At 45.9% G+C, this 25678-nt stretch overlaps 1 protein-coding gene across 4 annotated transcripts in view; it reads left to right on the forward strand.

Annotated features, from left to right (window-relative positions):
- CSMD2 (CUB and Sushi multiple domains 2) overlaps positions 1 to 25678 on the forward strand; it is a 232676-nt gene that overhangs the window by 104400 nt on the left and 102598 nt on the right. For all 4 annotated transcript variants that reach the window (XR_014879599.1, XM_085208652.1, XM_085208653.1 and 1 more), the window contains 4 exons: positions 54 to 175; positions 5789 to 5892; positions 9303 to 9415; positions 16440 to 16622. Coding sequence is in view for 3 of the 4 variants with exons in the window: in XM_085208652.1 (XP_085064778.1) it covers positions 54 to 175; positions 5789 to 5892; positions 9303 to 9415; positions 16440 to 16622 (522 nt within the window). In the remaining variant the exon portion in view is untranslated. The remainder of the gene's footprint in view (positions 1 to 53; positions 176 to 5788; positions 5893 to 9302; positions 9416 to 16439; positions 16623 to 25678) is intronic.

Consider the following 25678-nt stretch of genomic DNA (forward strand, 5'->3'; position numbering starts at 1 on the left):
GTTCATCTCCAAGCTAACAGATCTCACACATCTGCCTTGCTTTCTGTTCACAGCACGGATGTGTGATATGTACCTCCGTGGTCCCAGCGGTGTGATAACATCTCCCAACTATCCCGTCCAATATGATAACAATGCCTACTGCGTGTGGGTCATCACTGCGCTCAACCCAGCCAAGGTAGGTCTTGGAGATGCATTTTTTTGTTGCCTTCACTGAAGCAGTGTGGAGCTGTGCTTCTTCACAGCACTGTGCTCTGGTGTTTTAGCCCTTCAGGGTTCTGGTTCTAAAGTCATACCCCCCTCTCTCCACGGGCTTCTCACATACGGTCCCCAACCGTCTTTGTAGACTGTGACGTGTCACATTCTGTCAGTGCTGAAGAATCAGTTAATTAAAGGATGTAATTAAAAGAGAATGCAATTATTTTTAATCGAAACCTCTTTGATATCTTGGTGAGAATGGTGGTGAAACACCAAACAGCTTAGCAAAGCATCTCCCTAAGCCAGTGCTCAGCTGGGGCAGGAAGGCTGTGCCAGAAATCCTCATTTCTCATCACTTCTTTCTGGATGATAGCTGGCCCATAACCAATGGGGATTTCAGCTCTCAAACAAGTATTTCTCTTCACTGCTATTTATACAGCATTTAAAGTTAATACAAAAGTCCTTTCTGTGTTTATTCATGTTTGGAACAGTGGATGTTGGTAGCGATGTTTTTTTTCCCTTTTGATCAACTTGTACAGTTTGGAAGGGATCAAATTCACTGTCACTGATCCATCCAAGGCTGAGGTCCTTTCCATTTTCCACTGGCACAAGAAAACAAGGCTCAGAGCCTCTTATCTCTTCTCCCCTCCTTGCAAACTCTGCCTGCTCCTCTCCTCCAGATCTGTATGGGAAATAAAAACAAAAAGGACACTGTTGCTGTGTGGCTCAAAATACCCCGAGGTATTCACCACTTCTGCTCTTGAAAGAAAACAGTTTTCATTCTTCTCCGTGCCTGGATTCCTCCTAACATAGTTTTCATTAGTTCAGGAGCAAACCTTGCATTCCAAGGCACCGAGCTCATGTGCTTATCCAGTCAATTATTTCTTGGTCCTTGCCTCCAGACAGCCTTCACCTTTGCACTCAGCCTTGTGCTGCTGATCCAAAGAAGTCATTTCACAGACATGATGGTATCCCAGGATCTCATCGTTCGCAAGAAGTTGTTCCAGTCTGTAGGAATGCTGGCAGCCATCCACCTTGCAGCCTGCGTTCTGCAGGGATGGGATGGCACTGTGTGCACTCACCTGCAGCGCTCACCTCCCTCTGCAGCACGCCAGGGCTGCTTAGTTCTGCTGCTTTCTCCCCACTGACCTCAGTTTGAAGCCTTTAATAAGTAAACATCGCTGGTGGATTGCAGTTTTAATGAGGGGCGTTCCTATGTTCCAATTTCAGAATGAGTTTGTATTTAAAGGGCTGTCATTAGCAGGTTTGGCTGCACAGGAGCCTAGTAATGACCCAAATTCTGGGAAACTGGATTGTGAAATCAGGGTATTGTTCCAGTACTCATTTGTTAGGAGTGATTTACTGGTTAATCAGACCCTGGAGGTTCTCCTTCATCAAGGTAATGTGCAACTGGAGAGCAGACCACGTGTAACTTGCAGCCATTACTGCTCAGGTGTCAGCTGTGTCTCAGCCTGTGTCCTGCAGACCCTCAGGTGTACGTTTCCTATGTGTGGACAGGCTGTTGAATACATCAGCTTTTTAGGCTGTGATGTATCCATTACATCACTTTCTTTTTGTACATCTTTGTCTTTCAAATATGAGCAAAATCCCAATTTCTTGAATCAAATAATCCTGGCTTTAGAAAGAAATGGCACTGAGTTAACCTTGGATATTCCTTGGGTTTTGGGCAGGCTGACTCTACCGCTTAGGAGGGAGGAAAAGGCAATTAAACACCAATAAATGATTACGTGCCACTCTGACAGGTTTTTTGACCCTTTTTCACATTGCTTTAGGGTTGAGTTTTTGGAATCTAACGTTCAGATCTGTTCATTTTCTGGCTTTTCTGCCAGCCTCGTGCCTAGCCCAGATGGTAGCAGCAGACTTTCTCTGCTTCTTCAGCAGTGCCATAGGACAAACTTCTCCTTCTGGAAGCTTCCTGGGCATGCTGTCTCATTTTTCAGAAACTCACTTTCTTTTTTAATTCCTACTTAGAGTCTGAGTTTCTCCTCTTCCCCTGGTTAGATTCTTCCTGAGCTTTTAAAGCTGTTTGGTCATAAGCTGTTGGTAGGGAAACCAAATCTGTTCCTTAGCTTTTGTACATCACAAAGTGAACTGAAATTGTCAAAATCCGTTCCTTTCAGTACATAATAACTGAGCAGAGCTTGACTGGAACTTCTGCTCCACGCTACAGCCTGCACTGTGTGGAGGTGTGGCACAACTGAAATAAGAAGGCTAGATTGATAAACCAGCAGTTTGTGTTACCTGTCTGTAAAAAGACGGCTGGTTTCCTTTTGTTTGAAGTGATAAATAGTTAATTAGCAACATCAGTTTATAAAGGCTTTCTGAGAGAATTTGTTCGTTGAGCGTTTCATCCTGGAAGCGTGATTTACAGGTTGGGAACATCTCCGTCTCTTTGAAAGGAAGGCTGAGAGAAACGCACTAATTGTTTTGGGAAAGGCACTGCTGTGCGTGCGTGTTCATTGCACGGTGCTTTGCATGCTCACATTACTTGGAGCTGTAAAAAACTGCAGCCTGACAGCTGTCCTCTGCATGGCTGTGGGAGCCCAGGCAAGGCGCAGGAGTAAATGGGAAACAGCAGCATGGAATCCAATGCTGTAAGAGCGCGTAAAGAGTTCATCCAGGTTCCAGATACAAAAGCTGTGCAGACAGGACCATGGGTCTCGTGGGTCAATGCACAAAATGCAAAGTCGGTTCAGTGGCACAGACAGCTCCTTTCATCCAAACAGCAATTCCTGGTGCTGGCCTTGTGGGCAGGAATGGCCACTCGCAGTGCTGCAAGGTGTGCACAGCTCCATGCGATGCTGGGATCTGTGTTCTGATGCCTGCTCGGTCCCTGCTATTCCTGCCTCACAAATCGACTAGTGCTGTTTGTTGAACGTTCCTGGACGTGTCACACTCTGACTTTAAGGCCCATGTTAGAAGCATGTTGCTAAATTGGCGAGCTCACCTCCCTGACTCACGTTGCTCTTGTGCAAAGGGGATGATATCATCATTGTACATCCCCCAGCATGGGTGAGGGAGGAGTGGAAGATGAATTAATTAAAATGCCTGTAAAATACTTTGAAGATTAAAGCATTCTGGGCCAGAGCTGAAGCCTGCTGAAGTCAGTGGTAATCTTTTCATTGACTTGAGTGGTCTTTGGATCGGGTCCTGTTATATGGAGCTTTTAATACGAGCGATGGGAAAACCACTGAGCTGAATTTAGAACTCATTTGCAAGTCATCTGTTCTATATTTGGAAAAGAACTGTGAGCCAGATTCTCTGAGCTACATAATCCCCTCCAAGTTTGCTCAAAAACCCACATAAACAGCATTAGGGGCATAGTGCTCTTCAGCTGACAACTCGGAGTTATTTCCTATACAGGGGATGACATAGAAAAGCTATTTGGGGGAGTATCGAGGGCTGATAGACTTTTTTTTTCCCCCCAGTCTTTGGTGCCGTGGGAATTAATTTCAACCACACTGGAAAAATAAATCAGTGGGGAACTGAGAAATGCATATGATAATTGGTGCATTTGCATCAAAACTATTTCTGAACCTTCTTGACATAACAAATGTCACTGCTTGGTATTTCTCCTGGGGTTGTTCTCACCTGGAGCCCAGCTTGCCAAATAAAGCTCTGTCCAAGCTCCTGTGTCATCGGTGGAGAGAGATGGGTCCCTCCTGGGGATGATTCATCACGATGAGGATGGATGCTCGAGATAGGGGAGGACAAGGGGAGAATGAGTAATGTGAGCTTGTAAAGCATTTGAATATAACTGCAAGAGGTGCTGTACTCCATGGAGAGAGAGATTGTGGGTTGTTTTTTTTTTTCCTATGGATGTGACTGCATTTCAAATCACTTTGCAGTATGTGAAGCCTGAGAATCAGGTGTCATTTGAAGCCTGTTTTCTCAACTTTGCTAATTGCTTCCTGTCACTTCAGTAGCTTAAAATTGAGGTTTTGTGTCATCCGTGTGTTTGTATGTGCTGGTAGGTCTCTTGTTGTTTAATGAATCATTAACTAATTTCCAGCCTATAGCCCAAATAGGAAAGGAAAATGGATAAATAAGTATTATATTCAGCATCCTGCTCCAGAGCCACAAGGTTAGTCTTCAATATACTGGAATATAATTAGTTATTTAATTAGGGTCAGACTCCCTAGAATGCGGTTTACTTGAACGAGTGGTTTAACTAATGATGTGTGCTGTTTTACAGCCCTGTGTTCTTTGTATTAATTACATTATTCCATCATTACATGGCTTAATAATAATCTGCACACGTTAATATTTTGATACTACTGACTAAAATTAATGGTTCCAAACTTCTTTGAAGGACCACAAAGGCTCCTGTTCCAAGATCCTGCTACTTTGGGGTAATATGCTTCAGTCAAATACCAAATTTGCTTTTCTTTTAAATAATAGTAATTGCATTTCTATATGGAGGGTAATTGCATTTCTATATGGAGGGTAATTGCATTTCTATATAGAGGGTGGTAGCACCTGGCAGTTCAATTTGAACTCTGCATGCACCCATTATTTTTTAAGAACCCTGAAGCTGTTTGGCATCTGATAAATTAATAGAAATGGTTGAAATTGAGAAGCTCGCAACAGAAAAATGCTGTCATCTTCCTAGAGAGCACCTGCAGGCCTTGGAGAGAAGGCAGAGACGTGCTGGTGTTTAACAGAGCCCAGGTGATGGTCACTCTGGGGTCTGATTGGGGTGGAATTGCGGTGGCAGCTGCGATTCCTCTCCCCAGGCAGCAGGCAGTGTGTGTGCACTGGGCTGAAGGTCCTCAGTGCTGCTTTGGTAACTGCATGTGTTAGGTACCAAAAGGTGGTGCGAAGCTGAATTTGGTCCTGGAAGCTGCTGAGAGTTGGGAGATGCAGTTTGTTTATGGGAGAAGAGATGAGTGCATTCGAGTCTCTGTGCTTTCAGAGGCAGCTCCTGCTAATGTCAGCTGGTATGGTCCATAGATGTAAATTATAAAGCAGTTCTGCAAATTAAGCTCTTTGCCTTTTCTCTTTGTTCACTTGCTCCAAGGCTGGATTTAAGGCCTTTGTCCCCAGTCTCAAAATGTAATTTTCAGTTATTTGCAAATAAAAGGTTTCAGGAGAGACTCAGAACTTGACGTAGTGGGACCTCTGCTCCCGAATGGTGCATACAGAGCTCCGTGAATCCTGCCTTTAGTTGGGGTGGAAGGCTGGGACTCAGCTGGGGAGGGATGCACAGCTGTGGGCAGGCAGTGTATGGCAGCTTACGGGGCAGAAGGCAGTGGCCACAACGTGTTGCATGGATGCTGCTGACAGAACAGGAGCAAAAACTTTTTTTTTTCTACTGTGGGAATGAGGGAGTCATCCAGAAAATCAATGGGTAAAGCAGGAAAACCCGATAGGTAACTTCAGTAAGAGCACCACTTGCGTGCTGAAAAAAGTGCCACAGGGCTCTAAAAAGTGATGTCAGCACGGGTGATGTCCTGAAGATAGTAATGATCTTATAAAGTGCTCCTCAATAGAGCAGCAGAATGAACAAGGTGGGAGGATCTGCTGGCTGCCTCGGCTGTTGGTCTTTATTAACACATTGCATCTTTGCCAGGTTATCAAACTGACCTTTGAAGAATTTGAACTAGAAAGAGGATATGACACTCTGACAGTTGGTGATGGAGGACAAGTGGGAGACCAGAAGTCTGTGCTTTATGTGTAAGTACCACGTCCTTAACGTGTCTGAGTTCTGAGATTTAGCAGATGTGTTTGGATGAAGGAGCCCGGTCTGCTTGCTGGTCCTCACTGCATATTTTATAAGCTGGTTTTCATTTTTGGTGGAGCTGACTGTTGCTGGTGTTTTCTTTTCTCATCACATTCTCTTAGGCTTCAGCTGACAGAAAGGCTTTTACTTCTTTGCTTCTCCTCTCTTGAATTCCCTTTGTCAGGACCCCATAGAGAGAAGCTGAGGCTGTCCAGGGAGCTGGGAGAACAGGATTAGAATTTGGATACCAAAGGAAATGCAGATCAAGCAGAAGCTGAAAAGTTTGGACCTCTCTCCTGTGCTGCCTTTCCTGAGCAGCCATTTTTAGCAGTGCAGAGTGGCTGTGAGTGCAGTACCTTCGAGTCACACAGCATTTTGCATCCATTGTGCAATTGTGTGAATGGTGAGATGCAGGGAGAGGCTAAAGCAGAGCAAATTGTGGGGTGTGCACAGGACAGTGCCATTGCAATCAGGCCTTGAGCACATCTGAAAGCGTGGCTTCTTGTCCTGTCCAGGTGCTGTTGCCTCCACTGAATAAAGACGTAAGCCAGGGGTTTTTGTCAAAGTCTTCAGTGTCTTTTCCCTGTGAATCTGCATCCACTCTGCTTTCACCTGCCTTAATGTCTGCTGTCTTCCCGAAGTCTCCATTTCTCTGAGTTTCATTTTGCTGCACTTTTCAGGCCATGAGCAGCAGTGATACTGAAGTCACAAATTCCAACCTGCCATGTATAGAAATGTGAAGTCTGATTATTGCAAAAGTGTTTGTAATTAAAGTGTCACAGAACATTTCACAGCTGATTGGTCCAAATGTGCAAATTACGGCTGAGGGAATCAGTTGTAAGAACTTGCTGAAATGGTTTCTCGCTCCCTCCCCTGTTTCCTGAGGCCTATGGAAATTTCCCTAGATTTTGTTCTGCTTATTCCACGTATTCCGTTTCATCATTCCATGTATCCTCAGGTATTCCATGCACTTGGTCGTTCCATGTGTCCTCACTTAGGGATTGAGAGCTGTGCCAATGCAGGTACAGAATCCCTGTGACTGACTGCAGTGGTGTTGTGGTCCCTTCTCCCACTGCTGGGGAACGCTTCCCATTAAATTGCTGGTGCTAATCCTAAAAGGGAATTGATTTATTCATTACCTGGGAGAAAAAGTTGAAAATCAATGAAGGAGCCCCCATGCAGAAAGCCAACACTGTTAAATATGAGTTCCAATTTCTTACTACTTGTCATTTATTCGCTGCTGTTCAGGAGGAGGAACTCAGTCCTGCACTTTGAAACCAAGAAATACATTTGAGTCAACTTTCATCGCACCAGACGTTATCCCAAACTGGGTCCTATAAAGGACCATTTGTTTTCAGTCTCACTCTCATGCCTGTAAAATGCATCTCAGAGAACATAACAGATTGTTAGGCTGAGCTTTCTGACTTGCAGTGAGGATTTTATTCCCCAAAGAAACAAGCACCCAGATCAATCATCCAGCTTGTTAAAGTGGAATGGGAAGGCATGCAAAAACAGTTAAAAAAACCCACCCTTTTCTGAAGTTTTTTTTTTTCTTGGTATGTTCCTTGTTCCTGTCTGTCTGCTGCTTAAATAACTTGAGAAAAATCAACAATGGCACTTTTTCATCTTTTCCCATCCACATCAAACTCTCTGGATGAAAAACAGTAATTAAGAAAAGGTTACTTCTTCATTTACTAGCAGACACAGAATGCCTGTGACTGACTAGGATCAATAAAATGCCTGATGGAGCTCTGAGGAGTAACGGAGCAGTAGGTGGGTATAGATGTGGGTATGGGAGATGGCTGCAGTTTCAGGGGGAAGCACCCTGCAAATTGCACAGCCAGAGTTGCAGAGGTGATGGTTTCAGGTGTTGCAGTGGCTCCTATTGCTTATGTGAGTGGTAAGAAAATCTGTGGGATGGGGGAGAAATGCATTTGTATGGCATCATTGGTCCCAGTTCTGATGCTAGGTGGCTGTGTGGGTATGGGGAAAAACCTGGACTCAGCAGGCAGCCGCTTTAAGGGTGTCAAGCAGGTAGAATAAATAGCACAACCCTTCAAGCACTTGTTTTGCATCACTCTGAGCAAACTGTAACTGGCAGATCAGCCATACGGCCTCCAATTACCCAGGAAAGTGAGAATTGCCATAATTGTGCCTGGAGGTTGCAAGTTCCATTTATTCACAGGATGCTATCAACACACAGCTGCTGGGTTCGTTCCCTTGCAGCTCTGGGTTGCAGTAATTCTGCTTTGAGAGCTCGGGGTTCCATTTTATCAAGTCTTTCAGGTGCTGCTATTGTACTTGAGAACGATGCCAGGCAGAAGCTGTGTCTATACATATGTATGTGTTTAGGTTTAAGCAAACACTACAGAAGAAACCACCGACCCACCCGCAGTAGTTACACTTACAGTGACTTACAAATTTATCTCAGGTGATACTCCAGCAGAAACAGTATAATAGCATTAAGCAGTGCCACGAGGACACACAACGCTCGTATTGCTGGAGTAATGATCCCTTCCCACGCACCAGGGCTCTGCTTTCAGAAGCAGAGGGAAGGAGCTGTGCTCAAAGTGGGCATTTGTGCATGTCAGTGCCTGCACGGGTGCTGTGTGGGTGGAGGATAAAGCTCTAAAGCCGTGTTGAACCACAACGAGGTGATTAATCCCAAAGGCTGATCGAGCCGATCGTGCCTCATTAATACAGCATTTATTGGTGGCATTTTTCTTAATCTCATCACTCTCAGAGCAGCATCCTTGTGGGGTGGGCTCTGCCCTGATCAGCCCACGCTGCTGGGATTAGTTGTGTTTTTCCAGGGGCTCATAGGATGTTCAGCAGATCGGAGGCTCACGCTTTGTCCTTGCTTTTCTGAGATCCTGGTGGAAATTTCTCTGTTGGGAAACAGACATAGCAGAGAACGTGCTGAAAGTAAACTTGGGAATACAAGAAAATATCTCTAAAAGGTCTTAAGAGGAGTCAGTCACCACTATGGTTTGTGGGAATTTTCTTTGCTTATGTTTTGCTTCAGTGAGAAAGGAAATGATTACTGTTGATGCTGGATAAATGTATTGTAATGGTGGTACTAAATTGTAGTTACTAAAGCAGTGGTGATAATAACTTGCAGGCCCTCAACTCTGCTGAAAGACTCATTGCTGTATGTGGAATGCAGAAACACACTGAGAGCATCGTCTGCCTTGAAAATCTCTCAGGATTGGGACAGGGTTCTGTCTTGGGGGCTGTTCTTACTGTGGTGGCATTGTCCTGGTTGTATCCTATCCCACAGAGGTGTAAGTGACCTGTATTTTGGTGAGAAAACTGAGGTTCAGGATGCATATGGACTGTTGATGTGTTTTATTTATTTGTACAGCTTGACAGGCACCACAGTCCCCGACCTCATTGTCAGCACACAGCACCAGATGTGGCTCCTCTTCCAGACAGACAGTGTCAGTAACCTGCTGGGATTCAAAGCGACGTACGAAGGTAACTCAGGTGTCTCTCAGAATATATCTGTTTTTAAAAAGAGATGAGATGGGTTCAGCTGCTTGTGAGAAAGGAGCTTCTCCACGTACTGAAGCTCTTCAGAATTTGCCTTAAAATTGAAGCTTTGCTCCAGCTTCTGTGATTTCATTTCCATGAGAGCAGACTGGATGGTTAATGTTTCATTGCCCTCTCATCTGCTTTTTTGGATGAGTTGGTGAGCTTCAGCTGAGTGATGACATCTGCAACAGACTGTGCAAGAATATGAGATGGAGTTATCAGTGGTTCCAGTAGATCAGCGGTCTGAACTGCTAATCTGGAGTGTTACAAATGAAAGGAGAATTAATTCTGGGACTTTTATAAAGTAACCCTTCAAATGAATTAGGATGAGAATGCTGGACTCTGCCATAAGCTTCTGTCATTTCTGTTATAGGTATCTGCAAAGTTAGAGAAAGTAGAAAGTACTCCTTAATTCTAACTGATGTAAGGGAACAGTGACTCTAGCTGAAGCTTTGCCTGGATCTCAGTTCAGAGATGCTGCTGGGTTTTGCAGCAATTCCCATCTTTTGTGGTCTCACAGTGAGCGAGCACGATGGATCATCAGCTTCCTCTGATGGGTCCGAAGAACTTCTGTCTGATGGGCTCTCACCTGCAGAGGAGAAGCTTGTTATCTATGATAAGCTTGTTGCCACGATGCAGCCTCCAGCACAGGAACACTTGCATCTTCTTTTTCGTTTTGTTGTTGTCTTGAATTCTTTTTCAAAGCATTTTCAGTTTTGTCCCAAACCTGCTGATATCAGGGATGACTTACTCAGCTCTGATGCCTAAAAGCAGGCACCAATCTTTATCTAGACATGGGGGCTGATGATGAAAGGTCTGAGGAGCAGCAGCTGATACCAGCATTGAGGTTTAAATCAAACTGTTTCTCTCAAGGGCCCTCAGTGCACATTAGTATTCATTCATATTTAAAATGTTTCCCTTGGACTTCCTGTGTTTCAGGGAAGTGTCATATTGTGCTGGGCCAGGAGCTGACCCCCCTAGTGCTGCCGATTGATGCTAAAGCAACATCAGTTAGGAGCGTGAAGGGACCTGACCTACTAGAAAACCTGGTCAGACCAAATGCCAGCATGACCAGGAGGCTGAGCAGTGCCTGGGAGGGGGACTGGGTCACAATGCTCCACTATTTACAGGATTGCAAGACCAGATCAGCAGAAAGTCATTAGAGACATAGATAAAAGACGATGGAAATGAGGAAAAAAGAAAAAAAAAAAAAAAAAAAGGCAAATCCAACTTGGTTGTCCAGGAGCATCGTAATGGTGCTATTTCAGTCTTAGTGGCTGTGGTGGTACCAGCCTGAAAGCATGCTTTCTGCAGTCACTGTGATGTCTATTTCTGCCCCATTTGTCAGTGACTGATTTTCGGCTGCTGCACCTCCACCTGCCTGCTGTGGAGGGGTGAAGGCACTCCCCAGCTTTGCTTTCAGATCTGATCTCATTTGTCAATCTCATCCAGAGGGCAATGTGGGCATATTCTTCTAGTCATGTAAAGATACAGGGCCTTGGTTTATGCTGTTCTTCTATGAGCTGTGGATCTATAAGGAAGTTGACTTTTCCCCACTCTGATTTGCTGAGATGTTACGGGTGGCTTCATCTGTAGCAATTATATATTAGGAGCTGTTGCCTGCTCTTCAAATCCTTTCTCTTTTCCTGGGCATCTTTGCAGTCATTCTATAGCAGATTTGTGACCTTGCAAAATGGATTTCTGCATTAACAAAAATACAGTTGTGTGCCTGGCTCTGTCCTGAGGTTAAGTTGACCTCAGATCAGCCGACTCCATAAAATTCTTCTCATTTTTGCAAGTGCTTTGAGTTGCAAAGCAAGATCCATTTAAGTAAGAGGCAATTAGCACTCGCCAAATACATTATGAAATTATACCTAACTTACTAACAACTTTCAGTACCAGTTTTATAGGCACACTTCTTCCTAACTGCAAGAGGAAAATTACAGCTAATGGAGCAATATAAAGTCAGGACCAAAATCTGCCTCCTAGAAAAGCAGAGCATTGCTCCTAGAGTACATTTAAATAGCCATGCATCCTAAAACATGTAAGTTTTAGTGTAACTTTTAGGTATAATGCAATCATTAAGCCAGTTGCTAGTGCTGAAATGGTTACACCTAGGAGACTTATTGGTGCATGGATTTAAGGACCTGCTGGAAAGGATGTGCTCAGGAGGGCAATGTGCCATCAGATTTCTGATGTGGAGTTCCTGGGAAGGGGGAACCTACCTGGGAATTTTGCTTCATTTGTGGGTAAAGGAAGAGCCATACAAACCATGAGATGTCTGAGTTCTGTTCTTTTCCAAGTCTGCACTGCAAGATTGGATTCTTTTGGAACACATGTTCAGCTGGTGCAAATCGGTGTGACAGCATTGATTTTCAATTAAGCTGTGTCAGTCTTTACCAGCTGAGGATCTGGCTCATTAATGTTCATGAAGATTACTTCTAAATCTCCTATGTCTCAACCGCAGCCATGCTTATCCTTTTAAACAGACATTCTCCCATAATAGTGAACAATGTTTTTGGACTTGCAGAGCTTGTCAGAGGAAATCTGGACTAAGCTCTACTTTGCTGCAAAATTCTTACCCTTCTCATAACTATAGCAAGCTGATTGATGCTGCAATTTAGTGCTTGGCTTGTGAGAGAGCTTGCAGCCTCGGGGGGTCCCAGGTTCTTCTCAGCCATTGGCACAGCCATTGGTCCCAGGTTCTTCTCAGCCATTGGCACAGCCATTGGTCCCAGGTCTTCTCAGCCATTGGCACAGCCATTGGTCCCAGGTCTTCACAGCCATTGGCACAGTTCTCTGGGAGCTCCCAGGCCACCCCCTCCTATGGCTTTCTTTAAGTCATTCCTCCAGGTGACGTGTTCCAAACTTGGTGAGAAATGTGGGGTTCGTTGGGCAGGGTTCAGACTCCTATTTAGATAAAGGGACTTCTGAAAATCTCAAGCCTTATCCTTTTGCCATTATTTTCCCCGTTGGTGGACTTGAAGGTGTGTGTGGGGTGCAGTGTGTTTGTTCCTGGTGAGCTTGAGCTTATTACAAGAAATAGTGTACAATAAAATCAGCAATCCAGGATTCATTGTCAGAAAAATATTAAAACGTGCAAAAGCAGGAAAAAGCAGCTGTTAATGTAATCATATATTTAAATTATTTCTATATATTTGTAACATAAGGTCGCACTAAGCTCAAATTAGAAGTGCGTTTACAGACCCTCAGAAGCATGAATACAGTTTGGGTTTCAGTTGGCACTGGGTTAGTGTGGGTAGAGCTGGCTGAGGTCTGTGTTCTGAAGCAGCAGCATGCTGGCAGGCAGGGGATGATTAAACAGTATTTATTGTTGCTGGGATGCTGACGAAGTGCTTGGCTGTGGAGAGGACAGCTCTGCAGCTCAGACAGAGAGCTGTGCTGCTAAGAGGCTTAGGAGCTGCAGTCTGAAGATCTCCTCTCCTGACCTTTCTGGCTTTAATCAAAATTGGTGCTGCCCGGGGCATTGGGTCGGTGAGCTTTGCTGGTTTCTTTGTGCATATGCATTAGATGTAAATACAGAACTCTGCTAGCAGACAAGCTGCTTACAAAGGTGTTGGCATGCATATGTCCTTTCCTCTGTCCTCGCACACAATTGCACCTTGCTGCTGGGTGGCTGCAGGTGTTTCACACCGCTGTGCATCTGTTCTTAGGTTCTGCATTGCCTTGCTTTAGGCTCGTGGTGAACTCAGGAAGCAGTGCTGGTTTTCCCACTGCGTGTTTCCATTCAATATATCGACTCGTGCCATAAAACGCTGCTGAGCTGGCTGATGTGAGGGCTTTTAGCTGATAGTGCATTGGCCTGAGCTGCTCCCTGGCTCATGTTCCTTGGATTTGAGTTTCACCTGAGTTCAGTGGGATGGATCTGATATCACACCACTGGGCTTTAATGAGCCTGGAGGGTCCATCTCTGCATTTCCCCTTCAACAGCAGCTTGGATGGGAGGGATGTGACAGAAACGCAGTAAGAAGAAGGAGGCTATCCTTCCTGCTTTATCCTCTCCTTCTCATCTAGTTTCCTCATTAGAGCCTTTTTTCCTCGTGGCTGGAATCAACTCAAAGGGCTAGACAAGAGAAACTCCCTGCTCCCGGCTCATTACAGATAGGTTCCTAACACTATTAGCTTTCATTAGTTTAAGCAAAGTTAATATAGGTGCAAAACTGTGTGTATAAGACTAAGTATATTCTTAAGGGTTTTCAGACCAGAGCTAATATTTGTGTGATTTCCTCAGGTATGTCTTCTGAGTGTTCACAAATGCCACATTGTATGGATGGTGGTGAGGCACTGGAACAGGTTGCCCAAGGAGGTTGTGGATGCCCCATCCCTGCAGGCACTCAAGGCCAGGCTGGATGTAGCTCTGAGCAGCCTGGCCTGGTGGTTGCACATAGCAGGGGGTTGGAATGAGATGATCATTGTGGTCCTTTTCAAGCCAGGCCATTCTATGATATGATTCTATGATGTTTTTGCTATTGCTGCATCTCCAAGATGCAGAACTGAGTCAGGAAGGAGCAGAGATGCTGTGCCCCCTTAGAAAGGGTGAGGTGTGGGGTTCTGTAGTGTCCAGTGCTGCCAAATGGAGCGTTGGCTGTGGGTCAGCACTGCCCACACTGCTGAGGTTCCCACTCAGAGTCGCCCACAGCTGTGGGCTGCTCAGTGCCGAGCAAAGCGCCCACCCCAGCACACACAGCTCAGAAAGCAGCTGGGAAATTCCTGCTGAACCATTCTCTGATAGAAACGACTGTTTTGTCAAAAACCGATCCGCACAATGTAATGTTTGAGAGAGGATTTTGAAAGATTCATTTCAACTTGTTTCATTTAAACAGTGTCAAAACACTTGATTTGGATGTTCTTGTTTGGTTTTGACTTCTATTATTCTAATGGGGAAACGACTGTACTTAAACATTCTTCGGGTGAAACATTTCAATCTTACCCAAGTAATATGTTTTGATATTTCTGAATCACTCATTTTTGGAATTTCAGCTCTGCCAAATATCTCATGAATTTCATGATGTATGAAAAGAAATGTAGGAAACAGGGAATTTGCTCAGAGCAGAGATGCCATTTCCAGACCTCTGTGACGTAAGGAACTGAGCTGGCTCTGTTTGCATGCTGCTGACAGTGAGATCAGCGCTGGTGGAACACGTTAGTGTGATTCTTTGTGTCTCTGCCATTCTTACGTTGGTGCTTTCTCTCTCTGTAGATGCTCAGATGGGTTTGCATGGTGTTGCAGAGCAGCGCTGGGGGAGCCCATTCACTCAGCACCTCAAGAGCACCCCTGTTATCTTTATTCTTTCTCAGCAGAGGCTCATAAGGGAGTTATTTTCTTTCTCTGCTTGGCTGCATTTTTTTTCTTTTCTTTTTCTGATTACCTGCTAGCCAGAGCATGTCCTGATCTTACAAAGGCACTGAGTATGCTGGACACTTGGAGCTCTGCTCCTTGCCCTCTGTGGTGGCTGGAGCTGCGTAGCACAGCACATCTCTGCACAGCCTCTCACTGCAGTTCCTATGGCCGCTGCTCTCCAGGGTAGGAGTTCGGGTCTGAATTCAGGTCTGGGATGGCCCCTCGCCCTTGGGGACGCAGTAGCAGAGCTCTGTAGGGTCGGGGCTCTGTGCAGCCAGGGGCACAGGGATGGTGCATCCCCAGCAGCACGGTCCCATGGGGGAAGGAGCCTGCAGGGTCCCACTGCTGCTGCCTCTCAGCGCTGCAAGGGGTGAGAAGGAATGAGACACAATAAGAATTCATTTCTGAGGGCTGTTGAGTTCTGGCAGAAGAAGCTATCATCTTCCTGCTCTGTGTCAGATCACAGCAATGCTGGTTTAAAATATGCATTCCGCCCTTCAACCTTGTTACCGTTTCATGACTTTTGAAGCTCGACTTTCTTCCCATGATTTACACTTTCTTCTGCTTTTTTATTTTGTAGAGAAGTGTACAGTTCTGTAGTTCAGTGCTACTTTACCATCTGAACTGCTGTACCTTTTGTCCCTCATATGCAAGTACAAACCTCCAGTGTTCAGGTATTCAGAGCCCGCAGGAGGATGCACAAATCCCAGCAAACTGAGGCAGGCGAAAGAAGAATCCCACTTCACACCAACTTTTCTATTAATATTAATTTATGTTAAATTATTTTGGGGATGCTTCATTACCTGGCAGTGACTTCTAGTTCAGGATGCACACAGCGGTAGCAGAAGCGAGGTGCCTCGTCGTGACTTCTATTCATAATACACCTGTATCTAAGTTGCCTCAAGTCAGCATAATAATGAGGTCGTTGTTGTTATTCAAACCAAATTGGAATATTAGATGGAGTCATGCAAATCTGGGATTATGCGATTTTCTTCTGTAAAGAAAATGTCATAAAAGAAGTTTCCAATTTGGTGTAAGAAATTGAAAACGGGGAGAGAAGACAGCGAGGCTGATCATAGATGATGGGGATAGAAAGCCGGGGAGGCTGCAAGGAGAGATGAATGTGAAGCAGATGAATAATGCTGAGCAGTGAGACGGCTGCGAGGCAACGAGGAGCTGTCGGTGTTGGTGATACAGAGCAGGGGACCCTTTTGAAATGAAATCATATGGAGCAGCAGATAAGAGCGAGTTGTGCCCGTACTTACATGAAGTCCCACTATGCACACAGTGAGGGATGAGCAGTGTGCATGCAGGAAGGCATCAGCTGTCAGCCTCGGGACCACACGTGGAAATGGAATGGGAGGCGGTGGGGGTTGGAGGGAGCAAATAGCAGTGCTGCAGCACTCCGTGCCTTCGTGCTCATGGCTGAAGGCTGCAGGGTCTGCCCATGGCAGGCCTGGTTTAACACGAGTCCTGGCCGTCGGGTCGCTGTGGCTGTGTTCATTAGGGGCCTCACGATGGCCGTGCCAGGCACACATGGGTGGACACACAGCCCTGCTTGGGTCACAGCCATCCCCTCACTGCTTCTGTTGTCCTTTCTTTCAGAGATCGACCAGGGGAGCTGCGGGGATCCCGGCATTCCGGCCTACGGCAGAAGAGAAGGGTCCACATTTCGCCACGGGGACAGTTTGAAGTTTGAGTGCCAGCCTGCCTTTGAGCTGAAGGGCCAGAAAACAATTACCTGCCAAAAGAGTAGCCAGTGGTCTGCTCAGAAACCTGTCTGTGTTTGTAAGTCAGTGAGAGGAGACGGCTCCGAGATGCTTTCAGTGCGTGGTGAGGCGGTGATGTTGGTGCTGTCTGTGAGCCGTGCTGGGGTGGCAGAGCTGCAGGCAGTGGTGGCTCAGTGCTCCCAGCAGGGCAGGGATTGGGGACAGCACCCACAGACACAGCCCTGTGCACCCACAGACACAGCCCTGTGCACCCACAGGCACAGCCCTGTGCACCCGCTGCCCTCCCAGCATTTGCAGCTTGGTTCTGGAGAGAAAGAAGCACTTCTTGTAGCTGAGATGGGGCGTCGACAACGAAATTTAAGATCTACTGAGTTAAATTCTATTTTTGGCTGTTTAATTTTCTTTCATTATATCTGACGATATTCAGGCTCCCTGCTGCTGGACCTCAATTTTTAATTTGTTGCATGAGTTCTCAGCAGAAGTAGGATATTGTGCTCTCAGTAGTGACTAAGGGTAACGTTTCCAGATGCAAATGGGTGTTATGTGCACAGTCCCTATTGGGTTTTAATGGGCTCGCATCCTTTGAAGATACACTGGGCAGTCTGCATTACCGTAGTGACTGAACCTTCATGTTTTATTTGAGCTTTACCAAAACTCACAAAAATATCTGTATTTTCTGTGACTGATGACAAGCAAACTCTTTGTTTCATCTCTACTTACGTGGCTCTGCTAGATTGTGTTACTTTGGACAAATGCTGTGCTCTCGTGGGATGAGACTGAATCTAACTAAAAACCATAGGGAATGAAAATTCAATTGAGCAACAGACAAAAGGACAGAAACGTGGGGAGAAGGAGGATAGTGAGCAGAAATGTGGATTTTTAGAAGTGTGTTCTCCATGCGTGGAAATGCACCAGGATTAGACACTGCAGTGTAAAACGCTCACTTGTAGCATGGCAGAACGTGGTCTGTGCCAATGGTATCATGCAGCCAGTGGGGGGATTGAACTCTATTGCTGCAGAGCTGGATCTGGGTTCTTTGGGGGCTGCAGGGGCTCAGCATCCCCTCTCTGGGCAGTTGTGGGCATCAGTTTTCAAGTGAGCGCCTTTCTTTGCAAACTGTGGTTGGACCTCTGAGTATTTCTGTACATCTGTTTGGGGAAGGGAAGCAATTACCATTGGAGCTTTTGCGTTTCCAGATGCCATGGCTTTCTTCCTACTTGGTATTCTTAATAAGCAAGCAGCTAGAGATGCTGAGGAGGAAAATGGAATTTCCTGGGGTGTCTTAGAAGTGGAGGTGTCAGGGCATTGCTGTGCTTCGCTTCAGAAGGTTTTACTGCTTTCCCAGGAGATGAATTCATAAAAACAGCTGGTAGTTTGGCTGAAGTTCCTGCTGATAGTTTGTGGTGAGACCAAACCTGTTGTTCGTACCGGGGGTGAGGTGATGTTCTCATAGTAGCAGTAGGACAGACTTCCCAGCAAAGCAGGATTGTATTTTTTCTGTAGATAGATACTGAAAGAGGGCATCAAATCAAATTCCAATTGCCAACAATCAGCAGCGTAGTAAAGGCATACATTTTTTAGTTAAGAAACAGTCACTGCATTCTGTTCTCTGTGACCCTCAGAATACTGGATATCCATGAATCAATGTGGCAACATGCAGGTCGTGGGGAAAGTATTCTATTGCTTTCTTATACCTTTGCTCCTCTACCTTCAAGTTTACTTATTCTAGATAGTGTCATACTGGTGTTCATGAATCAGAAGAGGTGGCATGACAAAATGTGTATCCTGGCATGAAATCTGTAGTGGAATTAGTGACAACTCTCTGTAAATGTTTGGAGACCATTAAGTGTATTGGGTATCAGGCAGGAAAATAAGGTAACCTGATTTATGTGCTGCTGGTTGGGATATGCAAACAATTCAGTGCTTCTGATACTGCCTGCAAACGCATGACAAATGCAGAAGATTAAACAGCATGCCACGGTGCATCCTGCTGTCCTGAGCAAGTGATTTGTGAGCAGACAATTTATTGTGGAGAGCTCATTTCCTGGGGCTGTGATGACAAAGCAACACAAAGCATTTAAGTCATGCGTTGGCTTATTGTGACGAATTCTTAATTTGTGACTCTGTGTGATAACAGCACCTCCATCTTCATCCTCTGTGTTGTCACTGCGTCCCTTAACTGCTCAGGGTGAGTATGTAGGTCACTGGAAGAACCTTGCAAGACTCCTTGATGCACGTCCTTTCCAAACCCTTATTAAGCAAGGAATCCCTGGTCCTGCTGTGTGGGTTTGGATCAATGATCTGAGATACTCAGATCACTGTGGTCTGAGAACTTCTGACTCCACATCCGTAGTGCATCATCCATCCATAGGTGCACTCTGGGTTTGGGCTCTGCTTCCTGTGCTTCTCTGGGTCGGTGCTGTGTGCATACTGAAGACCTTTCCTTCTTTCTCTTTTTCCCTGTTCTGCACGTGTTCTAGAGCTCAAATCAGGTTTGTAGTCCCTGCCTTTTTAAAATTACAGAGCTATTCTATCTACTGGGGCTAAGGCAGTTCTCATACCCCAGGGTAACCCAATTGCTTTCTTACTGAGCCACGTTTGGTTTTCTTGAAGTCGTGAGGGACAGCAAAATGGGCGTAGGAGGTGTCATGTGGATAAATGTTGCCTGCGGGAAATGGTTGCACTGCTCAGATGAAGTTCCTGCTCTGATGATAGGAACTTGCAAGGGATGTAATATTCAAGCTGAAGTTTTCAGTTACGTGTGGCTGAGGAGGTTATAAAGTTTACAAATGGGGAACCAGCCCATAATTTCAGCTATTGGAAGAGCTGTGGGTTGTTCAGATGTTGCAGTGAGAATGATGATAGAAGTCAGGACTGATGCAGTCAGGAGCTGGGTGTTGTGATAGCAGCATAGCTTCCGAATAGTGGCTGCAATTGCTGTTTGAACCTCCTCATGTATAGTAGGGCAAAACTCATTTTCTGAACGTTATGTGAAATATTGCAGTGGAAAGCATTGCTACAAAGCATTTTATGTGACCAAAATCTGTTTCCTCAGTAAGGAGAGGAAGAGCTGCCATCCCTGCTGCTCTTTGTCTCTCAGCTCTCCACCTATGGACCCTGCAAGTGTTTTAATGTAAAACACAGAGAAAGAAAACAGTGTGGATTATGATGGTGATGTGCTGAGCAAACTTGGGGTGAAGGTCTCTGTAGTGAACCAAAGGGTGTTTGGTTGGTGTTGCTTTGGGGCTCCATGAAGGCAGGGAATAAGTGTCTGTGTGTCTATGTGTCTGTGTGTCTATGTGTCTGTGTGTCTGTGTGTCTGTGTGTCTGTGTTTAAATGGAAGTTTATAGGCTGGGCTGTGCTGTTCCAGGCTGTTTTCACAGCTTTCTGAGGCTCTCTGACCATCCTGTAGCCCACAGTCCCATCCTTCACACAGAAGTGCAGTAGCAGCACAGCCACCTCCAAAGGCATTGGGAAGCTGTGCACTTTTCCAGGCTTTCCAAACATCTGATCCTTCAATAGCAATATAAAATCTACCTCCTTAGCTGTTTTGCTGATCCTCTCTCTGTGTGTGATACCTGCTGCATAACCTGGGCTCCTCTTTGCACAGAGCACAGGTTGCAGTTTGCAGCAGAGGAGCAAACCTTTGGTGTCTGCTGCCTGCTGTAAGCATTTGGGTTTTGTCTGCAGAAATGCAAAGGGCTGTTGATGTTTTCCCAGCAGTGTACTGAACAGAGCTGTGTCACTTCATATCACTTGATAAGGTTTCCATTTAGCTCTAAATTAAATTGTCAATTGGTTGTTATTTTTTTTCTTTCTTTCTTTCTCTTTGTATTCTTTTCCTGCCCACCTTTGCAGTACCCTATGGTGCCATCTTCTTGTGAAGTGTAATTTGCAGAACAGTGTGTTTCAGGTTAGCAGTGCTAAAAGCATAGTTTGCCTTTTAAAAACAATAGATTTTAACACTGAGAGCAGTTAACCCTTGGAGCAGTGCAGTGATGGGTTCTCCATCCTTGAGCGCTGAGTTGAGATGGGTTAATCCTTTCTGGATGCCCACAGGAAGTAAGAATTGCTTTGCAGTCTGTATTAAGGAGGTGGGTGGATAAGATGAGCAGAATGATTCTTTTATTGCCCAATTATTCTTTGATTTGAAATTCTAGAGAATTTTCTGTTAAAGGAATTGAGACTTTTTCATCCCAAAGGAAGGTTTCATAGACTGTTCCAAACTGTAGTGCAGGTTCCCATTCTTGCAGTGAAACCCAATGCAGTTGTGTTCTTCAGATTTCAGTTTTATTCTTAATTCCTCTTTATGCAGTGCTGCTGCAGCAGTGTGCGTTGCCTCGCAGTGTGCTCCACCCTCCTGCTGTAAGCAGGTTTTATTTCTCTGGTTAACGTTGGGCTTGTTTATCTGCTGGGAGATGCAGTTGCTCATAGTGGATTTTGGAAAAAGTGCAGGGATTGTTTTTATTTCCAAGCTGTTTTACCATGTACTTTTGTTTGCTTTTGTTTTTCTAATTGATGCTTTTATGAAGGACCCTGATACAATGATCCTGAAATGATAAGGGATGCTCCAGTTGCCTCTGCCAGACAAGTTGGGAGAGGAGCTGCTGGGTCACCTCATCCTACCGTGATGTTTGCTCTCATTTCAGCAAAGCAGTGCTCACTCTCTGGGTTTGTGCAGCTCAGAACCCACCAGGGAAAGGTCCTGCTGCCCACTGAGATGGCTCATAGCTTTGCACAGATGTGCATCTTTTAGGACCCATTAATGCCTTCTGCTCGCCATTAACCTCAGCAGGGTTCAAAGAAGCAAATCTGCTGAGATGCTCTGTATCTACAGCCGTTCCCCTGAGCCACTGAGTCCCATTCTTTCTGCAGCAGTAGGTGAAGCAAATTAAATGAAAGTAGGATTACTGTGATCTCTGTATACATGAGGGATTTGTAGCTTTTGTTAAGAACCTTGTTTCACGTTTGCAGCCATGTAAGACCATTCTGCTCTTAAAGTTAAGCAGGTCACGTTCCCTCAAAGTCCTGCTTCTGCAATGCAGGCCCAGTTTATCAAAGCACTGAGATTTAAATTCTTGCCTAAGCAGACATACATGTTTAAGTGCTGTGCTGGACAGAAATGCACTTTAACACCTTAATTACAGCGAATGGCATTCTTGTTGTCTCCCGCTCTCCCCATCCATTGTTTTGCTGTAGCCTATATGAGAATTTTCCTTTTCTCCTCTCCCTTCTTGGGAGCTCCTGCTTCTGCTCTTCTTGGAGAGTTGTGTCAGAGAAGCTGCATGTTTTCCACGGGACGGTGCTCACTTTGGCCGTTCTGTTTCCATCTGAAAGCCAAGCTCCACCTGGGTCCAACCAGAGCCTGCTTTCTTCCTTGGTCACTAGGATCTGTTAGTGGCTGAAGAGCCAGAGGCACAAGCATCCTGCTGTGCCTGCCGCTCTGTGCCTTCTCCTGGTATCTGGTAGGGACCTGGGGAGCTTTCTTTTGTGCTGCCATCCTGTTTTAGCAGCGACGCTCTGTCATGAGGCTGCTGCGTTTCTGTGCTTTCAGCCTGAAAGCTGAGCCTGCTGACTGCTGGGCTGGTGATGCTCCAGCAGCACAGCGGGCTCTCCAGCTGCAGCGGGATGCTCACAGCGCAGCAGCCTGCACGTGGCAGAGCCTGGCCCCAGCTGTGCTCATCTCTCATCAGGAGGATGCACTTCATTGGGCTGTCTCTCCGTGCTTGTTGTTTTCCTGATGGAGCCAGTGGAGCTGTTACCCTGATAAGGTTCCATGCTGGTGCAAATGAGCTGTCCTGTGCCAAGGCATCTGTCCATATTCCTGACTGCAGTTCACAGCGTGATGTATTGTCTTTCTTCACGTGAGTCCGACTCTGAAATTACACTTACTGATTTTTATCAGCATGGAGGTCATCTTTATCTCCTTCTCCTTCTTCTATACCCAGAAAACAGGAGTTGCATGCGGGTTATGTTGCTGCCTTTAATTTAGCCTGCAGAGAAGTTTCCTCGTGTCTGCCTTGTTTGATGTTAATATTTTACATGCGAGGTTGATGTTTGGGAAAGCTGCAACTGGGACATTTCCAGTTTGCAGGTGGAGTTGATGTATGCATCTATAAGGCTCAGGGTGTTGCTTCCCACACAGCTCACCTTGAAGTCTGTCACTGCTGTGCAGCCACCACCACCCGTGCTGCAGCTGCACACACGCAGAGCCCTTCCTTGTCTTGCAGCAGCTGCCCTTCAGGCACTCTGTGTGCAGAGATGTGAGGTTTGTGGAGGCAGACCCACGTCCTGCAGCCAAACGGCCCAGTGCTGCTCAGCATCTCCCAGTAAGCTGAATAGCTTTCTTTGTTCCCAGTAACCTGGTTGCTGCTCCTGTGTCGATTGGGTAGAAACGACACCTGCTTTGGCATTGTAGCTCCCTGCCACATTCACATAGTCTTGTGTGTCATCTATTTTAAGTGTGCTGCTGATATTTTTCACATGTTCTGGTGCCCAGAGCTTGCCCGTTTCTCTTGCTTTTCAGCATACCTGCTTTCCTGCCCTTGGCCAACGCACTGGCAGTGACAGCTCCTCCATCAGAGCGAGCTGGGGAGCTTGTTGCTCTGCAATACAGAAATGTTCTGGTTAATATTTGCTTCAGACTCTGTTCCCTCACCTCCCACTGGCCCTGCTGGTGCTTCAGGGTTGAAGAAGGAGAATGCATTGTGATGCAGATGTGTTTACTGAAGGAGTAGCTACAGAAAAAGGAAAATGCAAAAAGTAAAGCACTTTGCTTCACAGCTGGAACCAGTGCCCTGAGCTTCCAGCCCTGTTAGCTATTGGGGACGTGTGCTTCTCAACGTGAGCCATCAGTTATTAACCAGGCTCCTGCTGAGGTCCTGTTTTTCCAGTCCATCATCAACTTATGCCTCAAGGAGGGAGCTACTTAAAAACAAAACGCAAAGCAGAAAGTATGTTCCTGTCTTCAGGCTCTGTCCCAAGTGGTCACAGACTGTGGGAATGATATCCGAAAGCTGAGAGAGAAGTTGGGATTTTTGTGCTGTTTCCATGGAGACTGAACTCATTACAGCGATTCCCTGCTTTGTTTTCAGCTCCTGAACCTGTTGCTTTTCCCCCTTCCATCCGCTGCAAGTGTGTGCTCTCCCCAGCATCAGCCCAGGGTTCTCATGGCAGGATGAGAGCAGCCATCAGCTTCTGAAGGCAGAGAGAAGCAAGTTGTGCTCAGAATGACCAGACAGTGCAGAAATAGCTCCAGGCTGAAAGCACAGAAACAAGCAGCTGTGCTGGAGAATAATTGCCAGATAGGCTTTGTGTTGTGCTGAGCATTGCTCCTGGGACCGTGGGGCAGAGCCCTCCGTGCACAGCCACGCATCCCTCGGCTTTCAGAACAAGAAACAGTGAGAGCTTCTTCACTTTCTTACTGCTCTGAAGAAAGGCAGAATGTTGACAGTTTGCAGTGATGTGAATAAACACCTGACACTCATCCATTAATGATGTGGGTCTCATTGGCTTTCTTAGGCAGTCCGCTGTTTGAGTTCTGCCATGATTTATTCTGCTGTATTTAATAACAGCATTTTTCTAATTGCTTTTGCCTTACTTCCTCAGTAATAGTAATTGATAAAGGTCAGTATAAATTTGAACCTGCGCTGCACACATAATGAAATGCGCTCTCATCACATTTAAGAATAACGGTAATAAATATTAATTTAGATCTCTTCGCTCGAGGCCACGGGGCTGCAGGTATTCCTCACTCAGTGCTGCTGACGGATGGGCTGTGGGCAGCACCGCTGACCTCCGTGTGTCTGTCAGGGCCCCACAGCTCCTGGTTGTCACAGATGCTCAGAGCAGCATGAGGCAGGTAATGCTCAGCTGCCTTCCACCTTTCCTGGCCGCTGTCATCTTTGTTCTGATGGCACTTCTCGGTGTCCTTGATGTCCTGTTTGACAGCTGCTGTGTCTGGCTGGGTGGCAAAGCGTTTGGCTAAAGCAGGGAGGCTGAAGTGGGATCACACCCCTCCACGCCAACCCCCTCCTCCCCTTTATCCCAAAGAAGAAACCTCTTCCTGAAATAAATCCATGACGCCTTCGTGTGGCAGATAGCTTTGGTAATGAGCCTGGTGAACAGGCCATCCCTTAGGGCGAGCTGCTGTCAGGGCTGGTGGTCCTCCAGGGCTGAGTGCCCCCCAGCAGGAGTGGGGATGTGGGATCCATGGGGTCCTGCCTCATCCCAGCTGCAGCTCAGCTCTCTGCTGCACTCAGTGCTGTACAGAGCATCAGAAGTGTGACGTGCTTCCCTGCTGTGCAGGCGTGTGGGGCGTTGGGGCTGTTATTTTTTGAATCTGCCATTTTCTGTTATCTGACAAAGGTTAATTTTCTGTTCTTCTCTCTCTGCTCTTCTCTCTTTTGTCGACGAGTTCTTTGTTGTTATTTCCAAGCTCTGTGCCACAACCGCAGCACCAGCACTGCTGATGGCTCTGTGATGCTGTGCATCCCATGGATGCTGATTTACCACTTTGGACTTAAAAACTTGCAGGAGAAACCTCACACCTGTGAGGAGCTCCTCTTGCTCTTATCTTTGTGTGTGTGACTGCATTTATTTGCAATAAGTTCTTGTTGGCAGATTATACCGAGCTTACGCTGACAGAATTATTTGACAGCATCCCTTGATATTTCAGCACGGAGCCAAAATCCTGAGGATATTTTGCAGTTTGCGTTCACTTTAATCTGTTCCCTTTGTTGCTGAGAGCAGGAAATGGATTGTGTAGCTTTTAGCCTTGATAACGTCACGGTAACGTCCATCCTATTTGATCCGAAACCATTAAGTGCTGAAGGAAGATGGAGGGAAAATAATAGAGGGAGGGTGAGCACTGAACCAAAGAACTGTATAAATGCCAAACTGAAACCAATCTTATCCTCCGTGCTATGTCCTTTTGCCAGGAATTAGTGAGATCTGTGTTCCAAGTAATGGGTTTTACCCCAGGGGTGTGTGGTAGGGGGAAGAAGATGAGCAAAGTGTACGTACGTAAGGTATAAAGAACACTGAGTAGGGACATGCAGCCTTGGTTGTTCAAATTAATGGACCTTGTCCTGCTGAAATACAGTATATATTGA

Source organism: Meleagris gallopavo, chromosome 25, assembly GCF_905368555.1.
Source record: "Meleagris gallopavo chromosome 25, MGAL_WU_HG_1.1, whole genome shotgun sequence".
Classification (NCBI taxonomy): domain Eukaryota; kingdom Metazoa; phylum Chordata; class Aves; order Galliformes; family Phasianidae; genus Meleagris; species Meleagris gallopavo.